Here is a 25077-nt window from a genome sequence, read left to right on the forward strand (position 1 = left end):
ACTTGATATTTGTCTGCAGTTCATGTTTGACTCAGTGTCTGCTGCTTAGCAACAACTCCCATGAAAAATACTTATTCTTGTCCTCAATGTGACTAATCTGGTAAAATAAAGTTTTTTTTATTGAGTGATTTAACACATAAGACGACTTAAGGCAGTCAGTAAACTCATATTTGAACATAAAAAATTGTAAGTCTGGAAAATCTGTTTTATTACAACAGGTGAATCAGTCTAATGTTTCCCCTTGCACTGGTCCCCCCCCCCTTTAATCGGTCTCATCAAACGGGCATATGTCTGGAAAATTGTTTGTTTAATGCTGCTAGCAGCTTACCAGGAAAGTGAATACTTTTATTTACAAAATGCATTTTACTGCTCTGACGGTGTATTTTTTGAGTCAGTAGATTTGATCATATTCTCTAAAACATGTCTAGAAATCTCTTCATTGTTGCTAGATGGGTTCTTTTATTAAAATGAGGGGAAATCCATCATGTCCACAAATGAGATTATATTCAGGATACGGCAGCGGAAGCATCTTTCTTTGGTGTTTGACATTTTGTATACTTATGCAATAAACATTTAGAATTTGAAGAAGCCCCCATTACAAACACTCGGCTTAACTGTAACGGACAGACGGGGCCTCCCATTTACGATGATTTACTGTGGATGTTGTTTATTCCGCCAAGGAAAGACATTTGTGCACAGGAAACTCATCTCTCAGTAGAGATGAATGGATGGCCTGCAGCCTAAATACAGCTGGGAGAGTAGTCCGCAGTGACATGGGTCACTTAGCAACGTGGGAGTAAAATTCATCTGGAGAACATGTGCAGATTCCGAGGAAATCTGCATGTACACACCAGTCTACCATCTACTGTGTAGAGTCACAGAGGGCTGCCTACTCAGTCTCCATCAATACGATTGTTTAATGAAAGCCAAAGGGACAGAGGGATCCAGAGAGTCATATCGGTATAAACATACTATGAGTACTTTTAAAAAAAAAAGTGTACATTCATATTCAACAATTAAACTACGGTAACTAAAACTTTGTCTTAACCTTTCTACTAACATATAGCCACAGTTATTCGTCCTAAGTCTGCACCAAAATTCAAATGCGTCTGTGTGCAGCCGGTACCTGTGCCATTACGTCATGCGACCAGATGTCAGAGGCAGAGGTGATGTGCTGTGCCTTGGTGATCTCGGACTCGGAGGGCCTGAGCAGAGTGGGGCCAAACACGGTGGCCAGGTTGTGGAGGGACATCTTGTTGATAGGCTCCTTCTCAGCCACCCTGCAAACACAAACACCAACACCAACGGGTGATGAGAAGTAAGAATAGATTAAAGAATAATAAATAATAACTTTTCTGATTATACCATTAGAGTTAGTTACTTTTCTACTGATAGAAAGCCTAACTGTGATCAGCAGGCGTCTCTGTGTATGTCTGAGGGTTATTATGTGTGTGTGTGTGTGTGTGTGTGTGTGTGTGTGTGTGTGTGTGTGTGTGTGTACCGTTTGAGGTGCTCCAGCAGAATGAGGAAGGTCATGAGGTTGGGGTCGGGCAGTGAGCGCAGCAGGTGCATCATGCAGTTTTCCTTCGCTGCCGGGTCAGAGAGCGCTGTGAGGGAGAGGAAAAACATGTCAGATCCAATTATGGCAAGACAGCTTTTTTATCTTCAGCTCTCTCTCGCTATCTCTTCCAGCTGGGCAAACTGAACTACCTACAGATGACAAACACAAACTTCCGGTCCTAAAGGTCGCACCTATGCCCTCCATGAAGGCGGGGTAGAGGCGGTCGGTGAGCAGAGGCTCCGGCAGCTCCCTGAAGTACAGCTTCAGTGTTCCTGCGATGGCATTGATGTCCATGTCGCTCAGCATCACCAGGATATCTTTGGTATCTGCAGGTCGGACACAAACAAAGAGCCAATAGAAAGTGAACACGCTACATCATTACAGGCCAACAATAACACAGCTGCTCTCTCCAGGAACGATGTCATCACTCAATAGCCCCACATCCAGACTAGAGACAGATGCTTAATATTACACCCAAAAATGAAAGGTGATACCGGGCTGTGCTCTGTTGGATCTAGCAGCCATGACCAACACTGATAAGACTCTACAGTAATGCAACAGAAAAAACTTGAACACTTGACAGCTGCTGCTCCTCATCTGTCCTGGCCACCCTAACAGCCAGTTCCCACAAATCTCTTCTCTACAGAGTCTTAGAGCAAAGGCCTCAATTAACCTAGGGGTCAGTGGAATGTGGCTCAGTGCAACATAGAATGGTGTAATATGGATCAATATAATATCAGGACAGTTTGTGGTGTGTCCACTATAGTCGATGTTTTTCTTTTTTCTATATGTCCCTTGTTGTCACTGTTTGTTCTAACATGATGTGATCACTGTTTTTGTCCTTGTTTTTTGTATATAGTCTGCATATAGTGTCTTTGTATGTACTCATTAATTTGTGTGTAACACCAACCTGCCAGGGGGTCTGCAGATGGAAATTAGCCTAAGGCTATAATCTGGCATATTTACATTTGTGAAAATGTTCATTAATATGTATTGTCCCCTTTTTCTTTCAAATAAATACAATAAATAAACCAACCCTGGGAAACTACTACATATACACACTGAGCTTCACACACAGCCTTTATGCACACACTCAATTTCTCAAAAGAAGGGAAATGCTTGATGACTGACACGATATTATGTCATTTGACAGGATAAATTATTAGATGCAGGTCACCAAACTATCAGCTTCATCCCATCATCTTCACTGGAGAACAAAATACTGTTTGTTTTTTTACCAGCACTACGGAGTAGCAACAGATTACAGTAGATAAACCAGAAACACTTTTAACAGCAAAATCTCTCAGAAAATCATTGTAATTTCCCTCTAAGCACATTAAGTGAAAAGAGCGTCAGACAGAAAGAGAGAGTGAGTGGAGTCTTACTGGTGTCGAATGCTGTTTTGAGGGCCTGGATATCAGTGGCCACCCCTGAGATCCTGTAGATTCCCACTTCGTCAATCCCCCTCTTCTCCACTTCCTCAATGCACTGACGGACAATGTAAGGCACCTTGGAGCGCTCGCGCCTGTGGACGCGAACAGTACACAACAATGAATGTGTATAAAAGCGGCAAAGTCATGTTTTTTTAGGCAGTTGAGCTGTAAGGTACCATAACAGCCAATTTTGGCCTCAATAAGATACATAGATCATACTTACTTTGTCACCACGTTTATTTTGACTCCAAACACCCCACTCTGTTTTTTGGACGGCGTTCTCTTTAAGCTGAGGTCCCGACTTGTGAATTTCATGGAGAATTCCACTTTGATCTGACGATGAACAAACAACACAGCTGAAGTATACGGCATTGCTCTGAGAAGCCACAAATGAACTTTGGGACCCTCATGAACCACTTTGTCTTTGTTTGCATTGAGATTTAGAGGTTTTTACATTCAAATGTAATATCCAACATCTTCAGGCTAAACATTTAGATTTTATTGTAACCATTATCAGCTCTTACTACTACTATTATTAGATCTCTTTTTTTATGATCATTTTTTGGGGCTTTTCCCTTTATTAGATAGTGGATAGACAGGAAAGTGGGGGGAGAGAGAGAGAGAGAGAGAGCGAGAGAGAGAAAGGGGGGATGACACGCAGCAAAGGGCCGCAGGTCGGATTCGAACCCGGGCCGCTGCAAAGGACTCAGCCTACATGGGGCGCACGCTCTACTGGGGGAGCTAGAGGTTGCCCCATTACTAGATCTCTTTATATTACCAACTAAATTCTTTTCAAAAATCTGTGGGTACACACACAAATCTCACTTTGACTTCCTGCAGGGATGTAGGAGGATGCAGTGCTGAATAAAAACACTGTCCAGTCAGAAAAAAAAACTTACATTGCTTTTTCCAAACACAACACATCTCATTAAAATATTGACATATGTCACAATGTAAGCTGGAGTTGAAACCACTTCCGTCTTACCCCGTTCATCTCTATGACGTCCATGTGCCAGTTCTTGGACTGCACCGTCTGAGGATCCAGCTGAAAGACACAACAGAGGCAGAAAGACATTAGCTGATAGGACTTTGACCAAATAATACACATGAGAAAGAGAAGACTGCTTAATGAAATCAAAAGATGATAATTGTCACCATGGAAAAGTCTCATTTCTGCATGATAGCATGACAACAACAATAACAATAACGAGTCACTGCCTCTACATTGACCACAAAGAAAAAGTCTATTTGGCATCAAGCCAGAGTCGAGCCACCGAAAGCAAAACGCTTTGCCTACACAACTCGTGGGAAATAACTGTTCTACTAAAACAAAAAAGAAAGCCAGCTTTAATCCTTCTGGGTGTGAATTACCAGACAGACCTGTCATTTGAGCTTTTTGACATGAACAGTAACACTTGCTGCTCTATAAATGAAATGCACCACCTGTTTTTGGGTGGAGAAAATGCTGTTCCTTCCGGTCTCAAACCAAGGACCTTTTGTGTATTAGGCGAACGTGATAACCTCTACACTACAATACCTGGCTGAGCGCTGCCCCAACCTCCCTGCGATCAAAAAATGAAGGTAAACACGTTGCTAAAGCTGGCGTTGGGAAACCCTTACTGAGGGAATGTTATTAACGACAAGTTAAGACTGTGTAAATGTTGGAACAAGAAATGCAAAGCTGCAACTGACAGAGTTTAAAGGTGAACAAAGGCACTTTGAAACTGTGATTAATATTCACTGAGTCCACAGTTCACCTTTCAGCTGCTCCATTTTCCTAACCAGATCAAAGCCAAGCTGCCGTTGTGGCCTGTGCCCTGGCACTGCGGCTCTACTACAATACAGTCACTAAGTCTACTTTGGGAAAGAAAGATGGCGCGTATGCTTCCCACATTTACCCTATGCATTCTCTTGGGGGTCCAACAAAGGCTCCTGATTGGCTCAGATACTTGGCCTACTTCACAGCACAGTGCACACACTCTTAAAAGTCTGGATCACAAGTCCCATGATGCCCTCTGAGACATGATAGATGGCAGCCTGTTGTTGTTTTAAGTCTCCTGGAGTGTGTGGCTGTGTGAGGCCACAACAGCTAATGCCTTTTTTATTGGCTGTTTGCACTCCACAGTTATGTCATTACAACTCTGCGTAGTGATGTGCTCAACTTAGAGGTAAATTATGATTGTTGGGTGAGCACAGGGGCAGCACACTTCTCTTATTGTCAGCATTAGGCTGCAGCCATTAAAAGTTCTCAGTGAGAGTATTTCATTACCTCGTAAAAAGGCCATTTGGCTTGGTTTCACGCATTTCTATTATCGTTAAAGCCCGTTTTCCCAGCAGGGTTTGGGTCTGAGACAGGTAATCACTGCAACTGGGTATTTACACAGCTACTGCCAAGACGAGAACTGGGCAAATATCCAGGACTAATTGCTGATACCTTCTCGAACCCCTTAAAGGAACATGCCGACTTATTGGGACTTTAGCTTATTCACCGTAACCCCCAGAGTTAGACAAGTCGATACATACCCTTCTCATCTCTGTGCGTGCTGTAACGCTGTCTGACGCCCCCAGCATTAGCTTAGCCTAGCACAGATCATGCAGGTAACTGGTTCCAACTAGCCGACTGCTCCGAATAAGTGACAAAATAACGCAAACATGTTCCTATTTACATGTTGTGATTTGTATAGTCACAGGGTGTACAAATAATGCCATGATCACCAGTCACGTTCGCTACTAACTAGCTATTCACATTGGTTTTGTTGATGGAAGTAACTGTGCTTTTCGGTGTTGCGCTAATCACTCCGCCCAAGTAGCAGTGCTTCCACTTTCTGAGAATATAGTTCCCACTTAGTATACGGTTAGAATATGGCTGTGTCTTGTCTCATGTGACCTTATTATTTGTACACCCTGTGACTATATAAATCACAACATGTAAATAGGAACATGTTGGTGTTATTTTGTCACTTATTCGGCGCAGTAGGCTAGTTGGAACCAGTTACCTGCATGATCTGTGCTAGGCTAAGCTAATGCTAGGGGCGTCAGACAGAGTTACAGCATGCACGGAGATGAGAAGGGTATGTATGGACTTGTCTAACTCTGGGGGTTATGGTGAATAAGCTAAAGTCCCAATAAGTCGGCGTGTTCCTTTAAAGTAGACTCATGTTCCTCCCACCTAGTTCCTTCCTATTACCGTCTGCTAATTTCTTTAAAAAAGGAAAACTGAATTAAGATAAATGTACTTTAATAGGGTTGTAAAAACAAAGAAGAGCCTCTACATGCAGTGGTTACACTCATTGACCCCTTTTGAAACTATAACATCAACTGGGCTAATTTTTATATTAATTTTCCTTTCCTGGGAAATGAGTTGGTTTGATATTACACTCCGATTTAGGAACAAAATGTCGGGAGAAGTGTTGCATGACGAGAGACAGCTTTCTTGAGAAAATAATTGTGATTGTCTAGCTGGTTTAAACAAAGCGGCGAGAGCATTTAAGGTATATCCTGAGTGGCAGCTCAGCCAGGGAGCTGACAGGAAGAGAGGGCAGCAGGTTACAGAGCACACGGTAACGCAGCCTCGATGTGCCCAAATAAAGCGCGTTATACTACTCTGACTGAATGTAGCCAAGACATGAAGGTGGACAGTATGGACATAGTAGAAAATGACACAAAGGAATTAAGGGTGTTTTTATTGCAAATAAAATATAAAGCTAACTTCTGCTTATTCACTGTATTTTAGGACATTTTCAGACCTTTTAAGGACCCACAGAAAGCAAACCAGGATATCCTTAGTCCCCTTTCATCTCACTCTGAAAAGACTAAAAGTGCAATGGCATTGATTTCCGTTCATATGAATGCGTGAAGGGGATTTCAAACACATGAGCAACTACTATACAGTATGTGTGTGCATTCATGCAAATTTCTAGCAAAAGATTAAAGTCAGAAATTGTCTTGTGGTTTTTTAGAGACATCCTCAGGCTAATATGGCTCCGATTAGAATCGCATCACTCCAGTGGCAAAGCTCTCTTTGTAGGACCGTGAAAACTACCAAGGATATATGACTGAGAGGCCAGAACGGACTGCAGGCTGGAGCAAAGCACAGGAATACTTCAAATCTAGTGGACCGTTGTACACAACTGATTTGTACGCCTTCAAATTGGGGCACACACTTGAAGTGCTTTCCTTATATAGAATGCGATAAATATGCGTGTGTGTGTTTGGAGGACAGAGTAATTCAACCAGCATGTCGCTCGGTCATGTAGAACTCTCTAAGCAGCTCATACTGGATGTTGCTGAGTGTGTACCAGGTTTGGGGCTCAGCTGGTTACCGTGCTGCCCATTTACTTTCTCTCAACCACACACACAGACACACAGACACACAGACACAGACACACACAGAGTCAAGCAGAACGGAATATATCATGAGCATGAGTCTAAACTTCAAAAGAAGAAGACAGCCGTGAGCCAGGATGTACATTCAGCCTGTACTCTGCCCCGACTGATCTACGGGGACATAACAAAGCAGATAAGATAAGTCATGCTGTTAAGCTGCTACATGGTCTGTGTTTCTCATAGGCAGTACAGGAGAACAGGAAGTTGGTTAAGTGGTCTTTATAATGACTCAATGAGCGATATGTGGTGATACAGCCTTTTGGGTCAAAATAAGTTTGTCAATCATTCAAAAGAGTTTCTGAAAATTTGATAACCAAAACTAAAGGCTTGACATGGAGTTCCCCCGTAAAAATGTGGCAAAAAAGAGATGAGACATCAAAACATCTGTTAAAAAAAGGCTGAATGCATTGCTTTGTTCCCACACAACCAACAGCAACATCTGTTCCTTGATTTGATTTGCTAAAATAAAAAAATACACCACCAGCTTTCTCTAGATCAAAAAATGCTGTTCCCGCCCAGTTTCAAACTGAGGACCTTTCGCGTGTTAGGCGAACGTGATAACCACTACACTACGGGAACTGGCTAGCTCACATCCCCACCCCCCCACTCTTCAAACAGAATTCTGCCCTGCATGTGATGTGTGAGCCATGCTCCTACAGCCTGTATGAGACTGACAGCAACAGCAGACTGACGCAGCGGGACAGTCAGAGGTCTGCACCCCTCTGGACCTGTTTACATTTCCTACAAAACACACAGGAGGCTTTAAAAACATGGTTTAGCACGTTAAAACACGTTAATTTAGCATACTTTTTGGGATTTCTGTCTGTTACAACTGGGAATAATTTGCTAGACTATACATTTCCTATGCGAGCATAAATCCTGCATGTAAATCTCTTCATTTTGATCTACAGTGTAGATTTAACAGTCTTACCAGTAAGACATTTCAATATCATATGTTACTCAGATTTAATCTTCGGGTTGCAGACAGTTAAGTGTTTGATTTGGATGCTTGTTTGTCCTGCACGCGTATGAATATATATTTCTTTTAAAAACCAGCACTGTACATGTACGTAGATCTAAGACAAACAAACCTAAGTATTCGGAAACAGCAAACTGTGCAAACAAGTCAGTTACTGAAATGATGTTTAAAGCCTTTAATAATAAAATCCTGACACACTTAATTAGCCCATTGTGGCTGTGCTGTAGAGTTAATGCATGCATGGCGACAATATTCAAAACGCAACTTGATCTTTTGATATGCTAAATTAATGAATTTCTGTCTAATTTGTCCTTTGTGTTTCATCACAGTTTTCGATTGCTGCTCTCTGGCTGATTAAATATTCATTCAGCCGCAGAAAGCTTTTTATTAGTCCTTTAATTAGAACGTAGCTCAAGCTGCACGGCTCCTTGGTTGTTAGCAGGATTACAGAACTGTTTGTGCACTGATTGAGCCCCCCCCCCAAACTAACACATCAACGCTGCAGTATATTTGCTTCAGAGTACGAGCAGCGTGACTATTTTTATACAAATGAACCACATATTGTTAATATGTGCATCAGTGATAGCGAGTCTCTTTACTCAACAGCTGCTGATGTCACCATGACCATGTGAGGTCTTTGACTCGGTTGCCATGTTGCCTTCATACCCTCACTTCCTTGTTTGAGCCAATCGGCGAGGGTTTTCAGCCGGCATAGGGCTGTGATTTGCAGAGTATTCTTGCATCTCTGCAGGCAGTGTGTGATTCTATAACAGGGCTCGTAAACAGCAACACACAGATGCGTACTACACTTATGCAACACAACCCTGCCTGCAGCCTGCATACAGAATCATGAGTTATCCTACACGTACAAGCAGAGAAAGAGTGAAATATTCCTTTAATGCTCTGAATTTGAGTTAAACACAAGCGCTTTATTCATTCAATAGTGCTTTTATGTTTTTTTCCCCCTTTAAAAATACTATTCTCACATGATTTCCTCTTCATGTCGTTGCTATTTTGTGCGATGTTCCGCATCCCTGGACTAATACTAACTATTTACCGTCAGCTTCCTTTTCAGGCCTTCACAGTCACAGATGCAAACACTGCTTTGTTCCACTGTCATACAATATAATATACAATACAATATAACCACCAAATGTCTGATTTCATCTAGTGCAGCAGTGACAAAACTCACATATGCTATCAAGAGACTGGGATCTAAGTCACATTTTTGTCCTCTGATGAACCTTCTCATGTTTGTTTTAGACAGATCCATGTTTTTCACCCGTTGGCCTCATGAGGACATTACATACTGTAGTTGTGAGCTAGCTCATTACCTCAATATTCAGGTTATTTGTGATCTTTACCACTAACAGCATGTACCATTTGTAAGCCATTAGATCATCTCTTTAAATGTGTGCTGAGTGGAGTCGTCAACTGAGGGAGTATGATGTGTCAGTCTTGAAGCAGGTGCCAGTACGATGATCAGGGGGGGTCTTACTTCAGTTCTGATGTAACATTCAGAAACTTTTTCCAAAAGAGAGAGTTTTGTAGCGCTCCCATGACCTAAAAAATGCAACTTCGTCCTGGTTTGGTTAATTTTAGCTGAGAAGAAAACTTTTAGAAAACTGCTGAAAACCAACATCTTCTGAAACAAACCAGCAAAACTGGTTGCCTTTGATTATTTCAGATAAATGTATTAAATTCCCTGAATCCATGTGGTCATCCTCTTTGCAGAACTGTTTGCCCTAACAACTTTTCTGTCATTACCTAATCCCAGACCACTGTAAAGGCATGTGATGACCGTACCAGAAGCCCACATCTCCTAACTCTCACCACCTAATTCGATGATTAATGCCTTGTTGTCACCCTGCTGAGATTAAAGCCATCCTGCATACGGCCAGAAGCGATGAGGCTGGACTTATCCACGAGGGGGTCATTGTGGGTATCACCCTGAGAATGCTTTACTGACCTGCCGCTCCCCTCCTGGAGCTCATTAACCAATTGCAGATCCTGTGCACAGGAGATGGATTGGGGCCAATAAAGGGCTATGCCCCCCGGTGGGGACAGATGGAGATTTATGCGGCCTACATAAAAGGCCATTAGGGGACTGGCTGGCATTTTAGGCATGCAGGAGGGATGAAACCTTAATATCTCATCTGCACTAATCAACATACTCAAATGAAAGAGCATCATTTCGTAGGTGGACTAAAATGCAGCGGGGTCAAGAGGGTGGATGATAATGGCTGGATCTGATTCTATCCCATGGCTAAGCCGGCACGACAACTCCATTGTTCTTCCCACTATGCTGGCTGTGTAACTCCACAAAGAAAAGAAAACCACACCTGCCCGGTAAACAGGTCGTCAGCCAAAAGAACAGGAAGTTAATTACACAGCCAAAAACCCAGACTACAACCAAGTAACGGCTTAATCATCATTTGTTCTTTTGCTGGGACACGTATGATACATTATGTCTGGTTCTGGTCTAATTAGTGTTCCCAGCCAGCCCCCCATCTCATCACACCGTGTCTTAATTAGATGCCGCTTTAGGCTGAAGGAGTGAGGACAATTCCCCAGTGTGCTCCCATACTCTCTAACAGCCACATTCCTCTCAGCACACTGTAAATAACACCATGCATGCCACAGATGAACACAAACAGAAAAAGCAATATGCCCTAAAGTCGGCTGTCCCTGCCCCCTTCAATAATTATTTGAAAACACTGGAAGTTGCTTCTCCTCATAATGGGTATGTGCATGTTTTTAGAATTTTTAATTCAATATTGTTTTGACAATTTAAAGACAAATTTTGGGAGCATTTTTCGACAAATTAAAAAAGCTAAATAAAACCAGCAAAAACTCTCATTTTTTCTTGAAAATAGTTCAATAAAGATATTATTAAAATAATGAATTACAGAACAATATTAAAAGGAAATAATGCTAAACTGTTTTTATAAAAGTATATGTAATGAAAAACCTTATTATTAATATTAACCCTGTCCTGTCTTTAAAAAAAAATACATTCTTTTTATACTTCAGATTTTTACATTTTCAGATTGCAGGCAGCCTGTCTTGTTACGGTTTCAGATAATGGTGGTAGATGATTTAGCCTTACTTTCGCCTCTCACCCTTCATCAAACAGAATGTAAAGGCAGAGATGCAGGACTGGGGGGATGGGAGAATTGTAGAAGAGCTGATAGGATCACAAGGCAAGCGAGCATAGAAAAAACTGCAACAGAAGTTAACTCCTAAAACCCGCCGTTCAAAGCCTCACTGAAAATGAATGAAAGGATGAATGGGACTTCACAGAGCAGTTTGGGGAACAGAGATTTCTGCGCAGGGTGAGAGCTGGGGGGCAGTATCACATTCCTCTAACTGCAAAGTTGACAAATCTGGACAGCAATGAAATGCAGAAACCTCCTGACATGGAGACATGGGACAGAGAGGAGAAGAGTGATCAATACAGGACGTGCAGATCGATGCAGTAAAGTCTGGGCTTATGTATGTAATCCCTGTTTGATCCCGCTCAGTACAACCAGTGGTCAGCCTTCCTCAGGCCTCTGTTAAATAATGGAAAGCACTGAAGCAAAGGTCAAGCCAACCCTCAACTTGGATTCTTTGTCCTGAATCGGTTTATCATGCACACAAATTACAGCTTAAAATACTGCCGATGCACTCATGATCTAGATGAGGAGGACTGCTGAATAAATGAGCAAACACAGTGAAATAAAAAAAAATAAAAAACGAGTTTTAGCTGCGTGTGCAGAGCTATGCACAGAACCAGAACACATGCTTCTTCTTTTATCTTTTGCATACAAAAAAGCATTCTGGAGCAACTAAAAAACCCTTTGTCTGCACCCACGCATAAGTCACAGTCTAGAACCTGCCATGCCATATCAGACCCATCTTTGGGTAACAGATCCCTTAACACAAGGGTCACTCAGTACAACCTGAATGCTTTGACCAAGTGACAATTGCCCTTTTTAAATGAAGCTCAAAAATTAAAAGTTCATATATAAACACAATGAAATGCCAATAGTTCATGAGTATCAAAACATTGTGGAGAAACTGATGATAATTGGCTACACACTTAATAATTGTCAAAGTTTAATCAAACCTTACCCTTGCAATGCTAATTGTATAAAAAAAAAAAAAACATGCAAATAAGCTAGAAGCATGTTTCTAAGGTTATTTTAGATAATGTGACAGTTAATTAGTGGAATCTGTGCTTGAAATGCCAAAGGGGCATCAGATCAGCTCAGCCAGAGGGAGATAATTCTTAAAATGAACAGCAGGGGGAGCTAAACGGATACTGAAACATCTCATAACCAATACAATTTAGTTGGAAATATCATGTAATCATCATTAGTAGCTTTATATGAGGAATAACAGAGATTTTCGGATGCAGAAAGGGTGAAATTCAAAGTGGCAGGAATGAGACAATAGTGAGGAAAATTGTGATTTCATGTTAAACAGACTCATCCATTTATAGCAGTGGTTTCTAAAGTGATGGTGATTTTCACCTCTTAGTAATTACATTGTACAGTCCAGTATCCAGGTATGTAATAAGCCTTCCTAGTAACTGTGCTATTCATCAAAACAATTTAGCCACCGTTAAATTCGGCACTACATCACCGCCTCTGCTGCAGTCAATAGAGCCATCAGTTAAGAACAATAGTCAACTCTGTGCTGAAAGAAAGACATCTGGGGAGAGAGCGCACGCACATGGAGAGGGATACACTGAGCATAAAAGAGAGCCAGAGCAAACAGATGGAAGTGACACAGTGATAAATAGGTGAGAGCAAAGGATAAAAGAGAGGAATCACAGCTTGTGTGTGTATGTGACTTGTGTGTGTATGTGTGTGTGTGTGTGTGTGTGTGTGTGCATATATCAGCGGGAGACCTTTTGTCTGAGCAGCTTGCTGCGGACTCTGCCCCATAGCTTGGCCCCGGTGTTGGTGTGCCTCTTGAGCACAGGGGTCTGTGGCTGGCTGGACAGATTGTGCAGGTTCTGGTCCACGCAGCAGTGCTGCTCCAAACGCTCGCACACTGAGTTCAAGTTTACATCCGACACTAGAATCTCCGTCATCCCAAAGCCTTTGAATGTCTCTTCCACCAAAACACAGGTGGAGGGAGAAGGGGAGGATGGATTCGTGTGTACCTCTCTGCCGATCACCGGACCAGATGCTGGAGAACCGCTCCGGGAACTCACCAGCACAAAAAGAAAAAGCTGATACTTAGATATTCACCTCAAAAAAGGAAAAAGTGTGATGACAGGGAGGAGAACAAGATGCTGCCATGTCTCCTTGATAAGCCTGATAATAATTCCTCTGCGAGCTCATTCCACAGTCAGCTGCCAACAACTCCTCGCTGTGCAATCTGACTTCCACAATGGCAAACACAGATACAGAGCGCTAGAGCGAGGCAGAGAGAGAGAGAGAGAGAGAGAGAGAGAGAGAGAGAGAGAGAGAGAGAGAGAGAGAGAGAGAGAGAGAGAGAGAGAGAAGAGGGAGGGAGATGGGGGAGTGAATGAGCTCCTGTTGTCACTGAGCGGCCTTGCTTCTCCAGATGTTGATGGACACACCTCCATAGACCGGGGGAGGGAGCAATAAACATTCAATGAGAAACGAGAAGGAGAGGAAAGAGAGGGAGAGTGAAGGAGAGAACGAGGGAGGGAGGGAGGGACTGCTAAATGCTGCACTGTGTTTAGTTCAGTGCTTTGACCCCTTGTCAACCTCTCCCAGAGCTGGTCAGCATACTCAGGAAGTTGAAGAGAGGAATGTAATGAAGAGAAAGAAGTGAAACTTTACAGTGACCAGGTAATGAATACTAAATATTTGTGGATAAAATGTCTGACAGTGGAGAACATCATCTCAATAGAAAGGCGTTAAAAGCTTGTACATTGTCAGAGCCCCATTTTTCCCTCCTCTTTCCATCAATTTCCTCCTCCTTCTCTCTGTCTGAGTGCTTGTTACTGTGCCTTTTTGTGCAGATGACTTCTCCTCACCACGCTCCTACAGTTTCTCTGATTTCCGCATGCACGCTCGCGCGCGCATCCTGGGAGACACGCAGAGCGAATCACCATCTTTATTCAACAGGACAGCTGAAGCTGGCTGCTCTTAAAAGGCATATTCCTCTGTATAATGGATCGATAGGGGCAGGGGAATTTGTGTATGCCTGTCAAACTCCATCTCCATCCGCTGTGTCCCATCCTATTTGAATTAAAGGGGAAAAAATACTCTGCTGGGGAAAGGTTACAGACACCAGGCTGCATTTTAAAACCCCCAGACCACTATGACAGACTGTCTGCTGGGCTGAATGGCGAGTCGGTGTCTACTGGTAGGTAGACTGACGCCTGCTGATTGTACAGTGATTCATAAAGGGATTCAGATAAGAAGCGAGGAGCATGTTACAGAATCCCCTTGATCTACCGAAATGGTGGGACACAGCTGTGTTTACTAGGACGGCATGAGGGATGCATAAACATCCAAAATAAACCGATTTTCTGCAAAATATCCTTCTCTGCTAGCAGTGTCAACCTCAACTATTGATTTAATCAAAAGTAGTAATGACCAAGGAAACATTTTCAATACTAACATGACTAAAGATATTGATTATTGATATTCTAGATGAGCATTTAATGATTTGTCTGTTCCCTCTAAAACAGCAGTTACTTGCAGAAAGAAATGTAAGAGAATATATTCAGTGGTAATGTTTAAGTCTGGACGCACCTCAACAAACCAAACAGTGTCAATAGCCATGTTTCCATCTGATTGTCAAAGGAATTATTAGCGAACTTTTAAAATGTCGCAAAAAAGAAATTAGAAGCGTTTCCATCAACTGGTTTAGAGCGAATAAACTAGACTACACAAAGCTAGTTTCATCACGAGTAACTCGTGATGAAACTAGCTTTGCGTAGTCAACTCGGAGTTGATGTTACGTATGGTTGTAGATTGCAAACCAGCGTGCTAAATCAAAGAGTTTAGAAGCTAAGTTCTTTGGCTAAATGGAGAGAGGTAGCATTGTACAAGTTGGCCACCTGCAGAATACAGGGTTGTGGCGGAGACATTTGGTGTCAGCGAGACAACTGTTCACCGCTGTGTATACGCGGTGTGCAAGGCCAGACGAACCAATGTTGAACCAATTCGTCAATTGACCCGACGTGGCTGAGGCACAGGCAATAGCGCACTGCAACTTCTCAAGTGTACGGCGCACTGGATGGGACCCGTATCCTGAACCTTCCCCCATCCGATGGATACCGGGACTATAGCCATGTCAGTTACATGTTCGCTAGGTCACAACTTATTCGGCAAAGCTGTTTCCATCTCCCATTTTGCGCAATAACTCTTTTGCGAAAAAGGCAAAAACCACCTCAAGCAAGCCTAAAAACCTTTTTGCGAATTTGAGGAAATGTTTTCGAATGTTGCCGTTTCCATCAACATTTTCTAATGCGATACTTCAAAATGCAAATAAAAATACGTTGATGGAAAAACGGTTATTGTGTCATCACGAGGCGCCTCAGATAGCCACAGACAGTATGACACCATGGTGTAAGAACATGTACGTAGGTTAGTGAGTGTTCTGTGGTGAAGATAAAACCAACAACAGATAGGAAGGGTGAGCAATGACAGCCTGTGTCTGACTTTGTGACCAACAACAACGTAGGAGAAGTTAATATGGAAGAGACCTCAGCCAACCCTCGCCACAGAGTTTTTTTTAACTTCCAGGGTTCGTAACTATGAGACATATACACACTCCATGCGTCACAACTTGGAAAGAATGTCTGGGAAAACCATGTTTTGGAAATGGGAGGGGAAAAGAACCCAAGGGGATATTTTTGGGTAAGATGAGAGAGAAGGGGAAAACAGAAATAGATGGGTATATTTTAACTGTGTATATGTCAACTGTTACATAGCCTATGTGTTTAAAACATTTTGTATAAAGACAGTTCTGCTACCACATGCATCAAAGAGACAACAATAAGCAGAACAAAAAAAAATCATAATCACTCTATTCTCAGTGATTCTCAAGCCACAATGCCTTACAAGGGTACTGCAGCAATTTAGTGTTGAACTTAAGTCACAAAAGACGCAGTGAAAAAAGAATGGGTCAAATTAAAGGCAGTATGAGTATGTATGTCCTAGTATGAGTGAGGTTCCAATAACGCTGGATCCTACAGTTCACATCATGCAATCATTTTCCCCAGCCATGTGTACCCCTGATTCTAACATTGCTCTGAACATGCATGCAGGTTTTCTGGTTGTCAACTGTCAAGAAAGAATGAAAGTCAAAAGATACTGACAGCAGTGCAACCCCCCCACTACAAAAGGTCATCAGCAAACCCTCTTTTCCTCACATTCCAGGAGAGTGTCATGTTACCGTCTCCACTTTCTCCATTGTTTTCCTTTATGCATACTCGTCTGATTTTTTTTTTTTGTATCCACAATCATGTGATTGATCATTTTGCGCAACCAGGTAAGATGTTTGATGCACAAACACCCACAGTCACACACAGAGCACAGTTACTCTTTAGAGTAGCAGCAGCAGCAACAGCAGCAGCAGCAGCGTTCAGGTGTCTATACTACCGGGTCAAACAGAGGTCCACCACTTCACAACACATCAAAATCATGGAGTGAACACGTATGCACTCCCGCAGCTGCAGGAACACAAACACATACTGTACATTCATATATCCCCGTGCTCCACTCTAGCATGGGATATAGTCTAGTGTTAGCTCATGAACTATTTATGGCGTTAAAAACATGCCTACATACTGTACATGCAGACATGTTAACCCAGAAGCAAACTGCAGCACACATTAAGTCCCAGCAGTTCTACACAGACTGCACACTGTTTGCCAAAACCCAAATTTACTCCATACGTGACATTTAAGTGCAAAATAATAACAGGATAGCGATGTGCCAGGATAATATTTGTCTGAATGTTGTTGGAGGCAAACTATTTCAGCTCTCTGGTTTAGTTAGTTGGATGGGTTTTGCATTGCGTAAGAAGATCGGAACAATGGGCCCTTCTTTATCAAGAAATCCCCCGCATAGATACGAATCTACTGCAGGATGAACTGTGTGGGGCCTTGAGCTTGGGAGACATAGGGATGATAAAAAAAAAAGGAAAGGAAAGATGTGGAGTCCAACAGGAAGATGAGATTAAAAAGAGTTCTTGTGGGAATGGGAGACTACATGAAAGAAAAGAAAAAAAGAGTAATTAGTAAAAGTGGTAATCCTTGAGATGTTTTTTTGGTGCCAGGTTTGGTGATAGGTTTGAACGCTATTACTATACTAGTTCTTCGACACTGTGGGTCATACCAATTATCCGATTCTTCTTGTATTTTTCTTCTATTTTAACAAACCGCGTTTATTGGCAATTGTAAAATGTTTCAGGGAATTCAATCACTATTGTGTTGTTGGTCAGAAGAATAGATTTGTAAAAAATGTAGTTGATTTTCACTTCAGATAAAATCATTTGATTATAACATTAAAAAAGGTGAGAGAGCAGATGGTTCAGCCCTGAGTGCCTATGATCTGACATCAGGACCAATCCTGGCTCTTAATTATATATGTGCTGGGTGACACAGCCCCTCGTAAAGCCGCTCCATATGACCAGACAAGAGGGGGAGAAGGGAGTGTTGAACTAGGGCTTGGTTTCCACTCTAAACTCCACCTGGGACTGCGGCTGCTAACTGACAAGCACCGTGATTCTGATGATTCTGCGATTCTCCGATTCTCCGGCCTTCACTCCTATAGGCTTCAGCACTGCTCTGCCAATCACAGAGACCTCCAAAAGCCAGAGATAAATGAATGATCAATCTAACGGCTACGGCGCTCTAACATGAATATGGAGCAGCTCTCAGAATCTATGCCTGGCTGATGAACATGGGAGGGTCCAGACACTGCAGTCAGTCTTGTTTTTTTAGTGTGTTTGTCATGTAACAAGCCCCAGTGACTGTACGGAACATTGTACAGCTGCTGAAACATCTGCCTGTAAATGTTTTGTAGTTAACCTTCATTTTTGTCTCCGTTTGTAGGAAACAAAGCTTGTGTGTGACGCTAAGCAGTCCACAATGGTTTTGTTTTAATATATTAACATAAGCAATTTAGCCAGAAATTCTATCCTGAGTTAAAGTTTGACATTAACAAGATCTTGTGAACTGCAACTCCAGATTTTCCAATAGAAAGCTGTGCAGTGGCCCCCCTCACAGCAAGAAGGTCCTGGGCTTAAATCCAGCTCCCAGCTGGGGTCTTTGTGTGTGTGTGCATGTTCTGTCCTGCCTGACCTGTAGAAATGTATGGATGGCTGGTATATTAGATTGTTAAATGAATATTTTGGGAATTGTTTTAATTTTTTTTAAACTCAATAATTGTAACTTAGTGGAGAGTCCAGGAACTCACTGCACCCAGAGAGGAACAGTTTCAACACGCAACTCCTCGTAAAAAAAAAAACTCGTCATTTGGTTTTACATTTCGTGTTCAGATTAAACGTGTTCATGAAATTCATGAGTTTTAGAGGCGGTTAGGTGGATTTTGGACAGATCAGACTAGCAGCTTCCTGTTGTTCTAGTCTTTATGCCTAGCTAAGCTAATTGACTCCTGGCTCTAGCTCCATACCCACATACATGAGAGTGGTATTGATCTTCTCATCTACACTGCAAAAAACATGAATAAATGTATTTCCTAAAATGTTCCTAAAACTATTCCTTTAATACAGAACATTGTTTACATAGCTGGCAGAAACTGCTTTAAACTCCAAAGAGCATTTCTGAGTGTATTGTTATAGATTTTAAGTTTTTGTAAGGTCCAGGCTATATCTTAAATCTATTGTATTTTTGCATTCAGCCCATCTTTTAGCATTTCTATCAAAGCCAGTATGGTTGCCACCAAACTACAGTTACTGTTAATGGCTACTCTGTATTTTTACTGTCATGGGGAACACACAGGGGGGTGTTGTTTTTTTTACAGCACCCTTCTGTTCATGTGGGCTTTGAACTGCAGCCCCAATACATGCTACACATCTCACTCTGAAAGTGTGTGTGTACATTCATATTGTAACATTCTTACTGTAAATACCTGTGAAGCAGCTACAGGAACAAAGGTGATCATTTGGAACTTGGGTATCAAAAAAATGCTGAAATCATAAAGAAAGGGGAAGCGACCTACAGCTTATTTGAGTTACTGATCAAAAATGACAAAGTGCTGTGTTTTTATCATGTTTGTCTCTCTGAGGCCTGTGTCTGGCTGACGTGACAGGCTGGGTGACATCGATAGCCACAAGCTATGGTGGTGAGAGCGGATAACTCAATCCGATTTGATTCGAATGGTCTCCATAAGTATGTTTACTGGATGACCCACTCCACCTCTTTGATCTTTCCTGCTGCCTTCACTGGAGTTTAGGCAAGAGGGTGAAAGAGGTGTGTGTGTGTGTGTGTGTGTGTGTGTGTGTGTGTGTGGGGGCTTTCAAGGGAGGGTCCTTCAGGGTACAGTGGGAGTGCTAAAATGGGAGTGCAGAGGCGGGAGGGGGTTTGGCAGGATGGGAAATCACAGCCTTAGGGTGCTCCACAGATTATTCCTGCTTCTCTTTCATGTGAGCCGTTGGGGGGCATCTTCCTCAGATTAACCGCTCCATCACTTATTAAGCACTTTGGAACAAAAGTGGTGATGGAGAGCGAGGGGGGGGAAAAGAAAAGGAGAAGGTTTCATTAGCGTGTAGCTCTTGTCTGTTGTTGGGTGTGGTCAGGATGAGAAGAGGAGTATGTGTGTGTGTCCTCTCAGAGACAGACAGTGGGCGGAAACACAAAGCATATTCAGGATATAAAAAGATACGAATAGACCCAGCTAATGTAAGCCTTCACATTTTCTTAGTGGTAGATCAAGCCCCAAATCAGCAGAAAATCGTTTTATAACTGGTGTTCCCTTACTTTATACATTTTTGAGTCTGATCAGGAAATCTGGATGCAGGTGAGGACTGAGAGAGAGCTGGAAAGATAAACGGAGCGAAAGGAAACAAAGCACAAGTAGAGGTGGAGGAGCAGAGTGATGCAAGAGCAAATGGTAAAGCAGTAACGCTGCAGGTTCTGCATGGCAAACAATAAGGTCACACTCTGTATACATGCTGTTCTTCACATTTGATTCCATATAGTGATTCCTGTTCTTCCACCTAATTGGTTGTAATAGCTAATTGTTATGTTTATCGGCCCCCTCTTAATTTATTCTAATTTCTATTGTCATTATTCTTCATTGTGATTTGATTGATTATCATTTAAGTAATTTCCCACAGAGAGGAACAACACAGCTGATGCCCTGTATGTGTACCTCCTTGGCTCCTTGGCTCAGTGTTTTCAGACAAACAGAACACACCGCAAACTATCTTAACAACTGATCCACCGATCCCTGGCAAACATTGTAGCAAAACTTGAGTTTGCTTTAAATAAACACTCATGACTCAAAATAAAATTGATGAGGCAGAAAGCAAATTTGCATATTTTGGGGAATTTTTCAAAAGTTTAGATTTCATTACTCAGAAAGCACGATTGCATTCAGAAACAGCATAATCCCGAGTGTCTGGGTCTACTTTTTTTCCCTTAGCTGCAAGGAGAAGAGGAGATTGCGATAACAAAATCTTTCCGTAGCAGGTTTAGCCATCGTTGCTGTGTCCAGGTTTTTCTGGCTAGAGCACGCGCTTGCTGTATTTTGCTTTAGGTTGGTTTATTCATGTGCACAGACAATATTTTCAGTTGCAGTCATACCTGCCATCCGCTTTAATAATTTATAATAATTATTGTAAATAGGTCAAAGGTAAGACGTAAGTATCAGGGGGGATGACACACTCTCCTCGGTTTCAGCAACAACTGTGTGGTGTAGACTGGAGTAGGGTGTGATTTCTTCACACAACCATCCTGTGGATGTGAACCCATTATGCTGAAGTTGTGATCTTGGTGTTGTGCCCTTTGCTTTACTGGGACAAGGCAGTGTTACATCTGAACAGTGTGACCCAGATCTAGTGGTGAAGAGACTGCAGCCTCACAGGACGACACTGCTGCAGATCTGCTTGAATAATTCACTATAAAAGTGTAAACCCATGGCTGACTGGACACAGTCACCTGGAAGATTACACGGACAGGGAAAAGGAAGAGGGGAGACGAGGTGATAGGATGATCTCGAATGACATGAGGTGAGATGAGAATGTGTTATGTAGGGGTTGATTTGGAGTAGGGAAGCACAATCTATATATTTTTTTATCATCATCGCGATATGAATTGGCGCAATAAACACACCGTGAAAGGCTGCGACATATCGCGAAAGACACAAGAGATCGTTTGTGTCAGTTGAAAGAGAATATCAGTAGAAACTGCACTTTTTTTTAGTGCTGCATTTTATATTCAATTCAAAGTACAATTTGTTCAATGAAATAATGTTGGAACTGAGTAACCTTTAATATATGTTTATTTATCGCAAGTTATATCGTTATCGCGATAGTCAACGTTATCACATATTCTTCGCATATCGCGCAACGCTAATTTGGAGTATGACTGTCTAAATGAGTATGTGTTTTTCACAATTTAAACTGACACAGTCTTCCAAGATGAAACCAACTCAATGCTTTCCACAGTTTGTAGAAGTGTGTTTATGATGTTGACATTGTTTCTAAGATCACGGTGAAGAGGAGGTAGGGTTTGACGCTAAACAAGCAGCAGACAGTGCAGCTCCTGCTGTCTTCACTTTGTCCTGACTCATTGGAAACTAACAACAGCTATGAATGCTGTGATGCTGTACATTGGAGATTTGTTGCACAAATATCTATGTCGTAGCATCTATCCCTATTCAAATAAACATGAAATGAAAAATGAAAAAAAATGAGCAAACAAAACACCCCAAACATTAACTGGAGTCTTGTCGTCAAAAAGTCCAGCACATAACCTCACTGTAAAACCACTTTAGAGGTGGCTAGTAGGCGGACTGTGTTACCTTAGGTCCGAGCCAGGCTAGATGTTTTCCCCTGCCTCCAGTCCTTATGCTAAGCTAAGCTAAGCTAACTGGCTGTAGCTTTATATTCAGTGTACAAACATGAAAATGGTATCGCTCAAACTCTCTGCAAGAAAATTCCTAAAATGTTGCATTATTCCTTTGAGCAGTTATAAAAACAAAATAACGCACTGCACGGCCTACAATTTCTTAAAATTATTATCAGCATATAAATGTGACCGAGATGGTGTATTCTCTCAACAGTGGGCAAACAACTGAGAACACGCCTTATGAGGGACATGAAATCCCAATCATCCAAAAAAATCTATTTTGTAAGCTCTGGCATTTTCTTTGCCATCAAAACGGCATCAGCTATTCCGTTAACTGATTCACAGCAGCATCTACATCCCTCGCAGCCCCCTTTTCTTTCACCAATAACGAGTACAAATTTAAATAAAATCAGTGTAGGGTCAAAACCTTATTAGCAGGCGAAGAAGCTATCAACTTGAAAGTGAAAAATCTATTAGTTCATCAATGGAGACACTACCTGCTTCAGCTCCTGACAAGTACAGTGCTGACTGGGTTGTTATGATGACCAATCTCTGTTTAACAGTGTTAGCAAGCAGCCCAGCAAACCACCCCAGGCTTGTAAGGACTATCTGTGGCTAAACGTTTTCTCTCTGACGTATCGCTCTCTGTCACTAAGTCACTTCTTTTCTTTTTTCTACTTCAATCCCCTATCTTTCTTCTTCCAATTCACAGATAAAGAAGACGGCTTAGAAACGAAACGAGTGTTTTTCCAACTAATGATCAATAGCACGCAGCCAATGGCAGGATCAGTGAGGCTGGATCACGGTGGCTTCTATCTAACCAGCGCTGACCTGCTTCCTTCACGCTGGCTGAGTGAAACGCCGTCACCGCGGCGAAGATACAAGCAGGCAGAGATGCAATCAACTCCTCTGCAGCTTCTGTAACACACACACACACACACACACACAGACAGACAGACAGACAGACAGACAGACAGACAGACAGACAGACAGACAGACAGACAGACAGACAGAGTACACATCCCTCTCTCGGCTATTATACAACACATTGCATAATTCAGACAATTTGTGACTCTGAAATAGACTTCTGAGGTGCCCTCCCTCATATCCACCCACTCAGCTCTTTGAAAGCAGCACCAGCAGAGGGAACAGGTACAACACTCGAGCTGGCACCCCCGCCGGATCAACACATTTCATGATTCTGCCAGAGACGTTAAAAAAAAAAAAAAAACATTGCTCGGATGAATTCAGCACGACACGCTGGTTATGCAACAGGCTGCTTCAAGCGAAGCAATGCACAGAGAGCACTCGTCATCTGAGAAACACTCAAAAAGAAAACACTGTTTTTTCTGCAAGGTTAAACTGGTACAGTTCACCGGTTAAAGGTATAATACTGACTAACGCATTAACAAGTCAAAAAACGACTAGACCTATGTTATATATTTTTATTGAGTTGTGTACTTCAGTATTGTGGTTGTCTGCTAGAAGCTGTCATAACTGACTTTAAATCCAGTTTTAAGCCACATTATCATCAGCTCGGCATGCAGCCCCTCACGGATGTCCTGAACAGCATCAGAGAAACACTGATTTTTAACGTTAAACTGCTTTATTTAGTGTTTTTACCAGTTTAAAATACCTGGTCCAGTTGTTTTGGAGAGGAGGATGACTCACCTACCCGTAAAACCGTCCTGAACGATAAACACTAATTTGAATCCTAACCGGGAGAAACTGACTGCAATGACGGTGAAGATAACCCTCCCTAATTACTACCTACTTCACAACGTCACTAAACTCCATCTTTTGTTATTGTTTTGATTGAGGCAGATATTTACATATTGTGCGTTTTAGTCATAGTGGATTATTTTAAAGTGCCTCATTTCAAAGTGTGCCTTATTCAAGTGTTGAATACCATAAGCAAACTTATGAGAGAGTGCATCCATTGCTGACATTAGAACAAACATTTTGATCAGTACGTGTCACTTGATTTTGTTTAAAAAGTCAAGTGCTGAGCTAGGATTAACATTCCTTAATGTGTGAGAAAGGTAGAAGATCAAGTTGACATGCTTTGATCCCTGACATGATCCGCAGCACCAGGGCTGGATTTAGTGAGACCATAAACACTATGATAAGCACACTGGCAATGACCTCATCTTTTACACAGCTGACAACTTTAAAACATCCCCGTAGGGAGTCTGGAGGGACTTTAGAAACAGTTCCTTCACATGAAAACAATGACATCATCATTAGCCTCAACTGTGGTGGCAAAAGAGGGCCAATACCGAGGTCCCAGGTAAAAATTCAAGAAGCTTATAGCAGTCCTTCCAGAAAAATGCGGAGTTTTTTTGTGATTGTTGCAGGCAAAAATCCTTGATTATGCGGCACGTTTTCTTAAAAAATGCGATGGAAAATGCGGGATATTTATGCAATTTTATACGATGAAATTGCGGGAACTTGCAAAAATTGCGGTTTCATCATGGCGTCATCGCGGGGTTTGCAGCTTTTCGATGATGTTCATGTCGCGTAATTACGTCACTTCATAACGTTCCCATAGCAACAGGGGAAAATGGCTGCTCTTGTGTGAAGCAAACGCAACATTTTTCAACTTTCTGCTAAGATATATGTGACTTTTTTGCAACAAAAATGCAGGGATTATGAAATCATGCAAGCCCCGCATATTTTGCGCGGAAATCGGCAATTTATG

General features: G+C 42.0%; 1 protein-coding gene and 1 non-coding gene across 7 annotated transcripts in view; both read right to left on the minus strand.

Annotated features, from left to right (window-relative positions):
• The window catches only part of abr (ABR activator of RhoGEF and GTPase), a 144823-nt gene that overhangs the window by 2454 nt on the left and 117292 nt on the right, over window positions 1–25077 (minus strand). For 5 of the 6 annotated variants that reach the window (XM_031310734.2, XM_031310737.2, XM_031310736.2 and 2 more), the window contains 6 exons: window positions 3980–4039; window positions 3218–3327; window positions 2947–3086; window positions 1753–1887; window positions 1502–1607; window positions 1127–1280 (listed from right to left, as the gene is read on the minus strand). In XM_031310734.2, coding sequence (XP_031166594.1) covers window positions 1127–1280; window positions 1502–1607; window positions 1753–1887; window positions 2947–3086; window positions 3218–3327; window positions 3980–4039 — 705 coding nt within the window. Of the gene's footprint in view, window positions 1–1126; window positions 1281–1501; window positions 1608–1752; window positions 1888–2946; window positions 3087–3217; window positions 3328–3979; window positions 4040–13256; window positions 13754–25077 lie in introns of those variants that run through there. The other variant, XM_031310740.2, reaches the window with a different exon arrangement.
• trnav-aac lies at window positions 7887–7959 on the minus strand. The gene has a single exon. It is a non-coding gene; the product is annotated as a tRNA-Val (tRNA).

The sequence above is a fragment of the Sander lucioperca genome, chromosome 13 (assembly GCF_008315115.2).
Source record: "Sander lucioperca isolate FBNREF2018 chromosome 13, SLUC_FBN_1.2, whole genome shotgun sequence".
Taxonomy (NCBI): Eukaryota; Metazoa; Chordata; class Actinopteri; order Perciformes; family Percidae; genus Sander; species Sander lucioperca.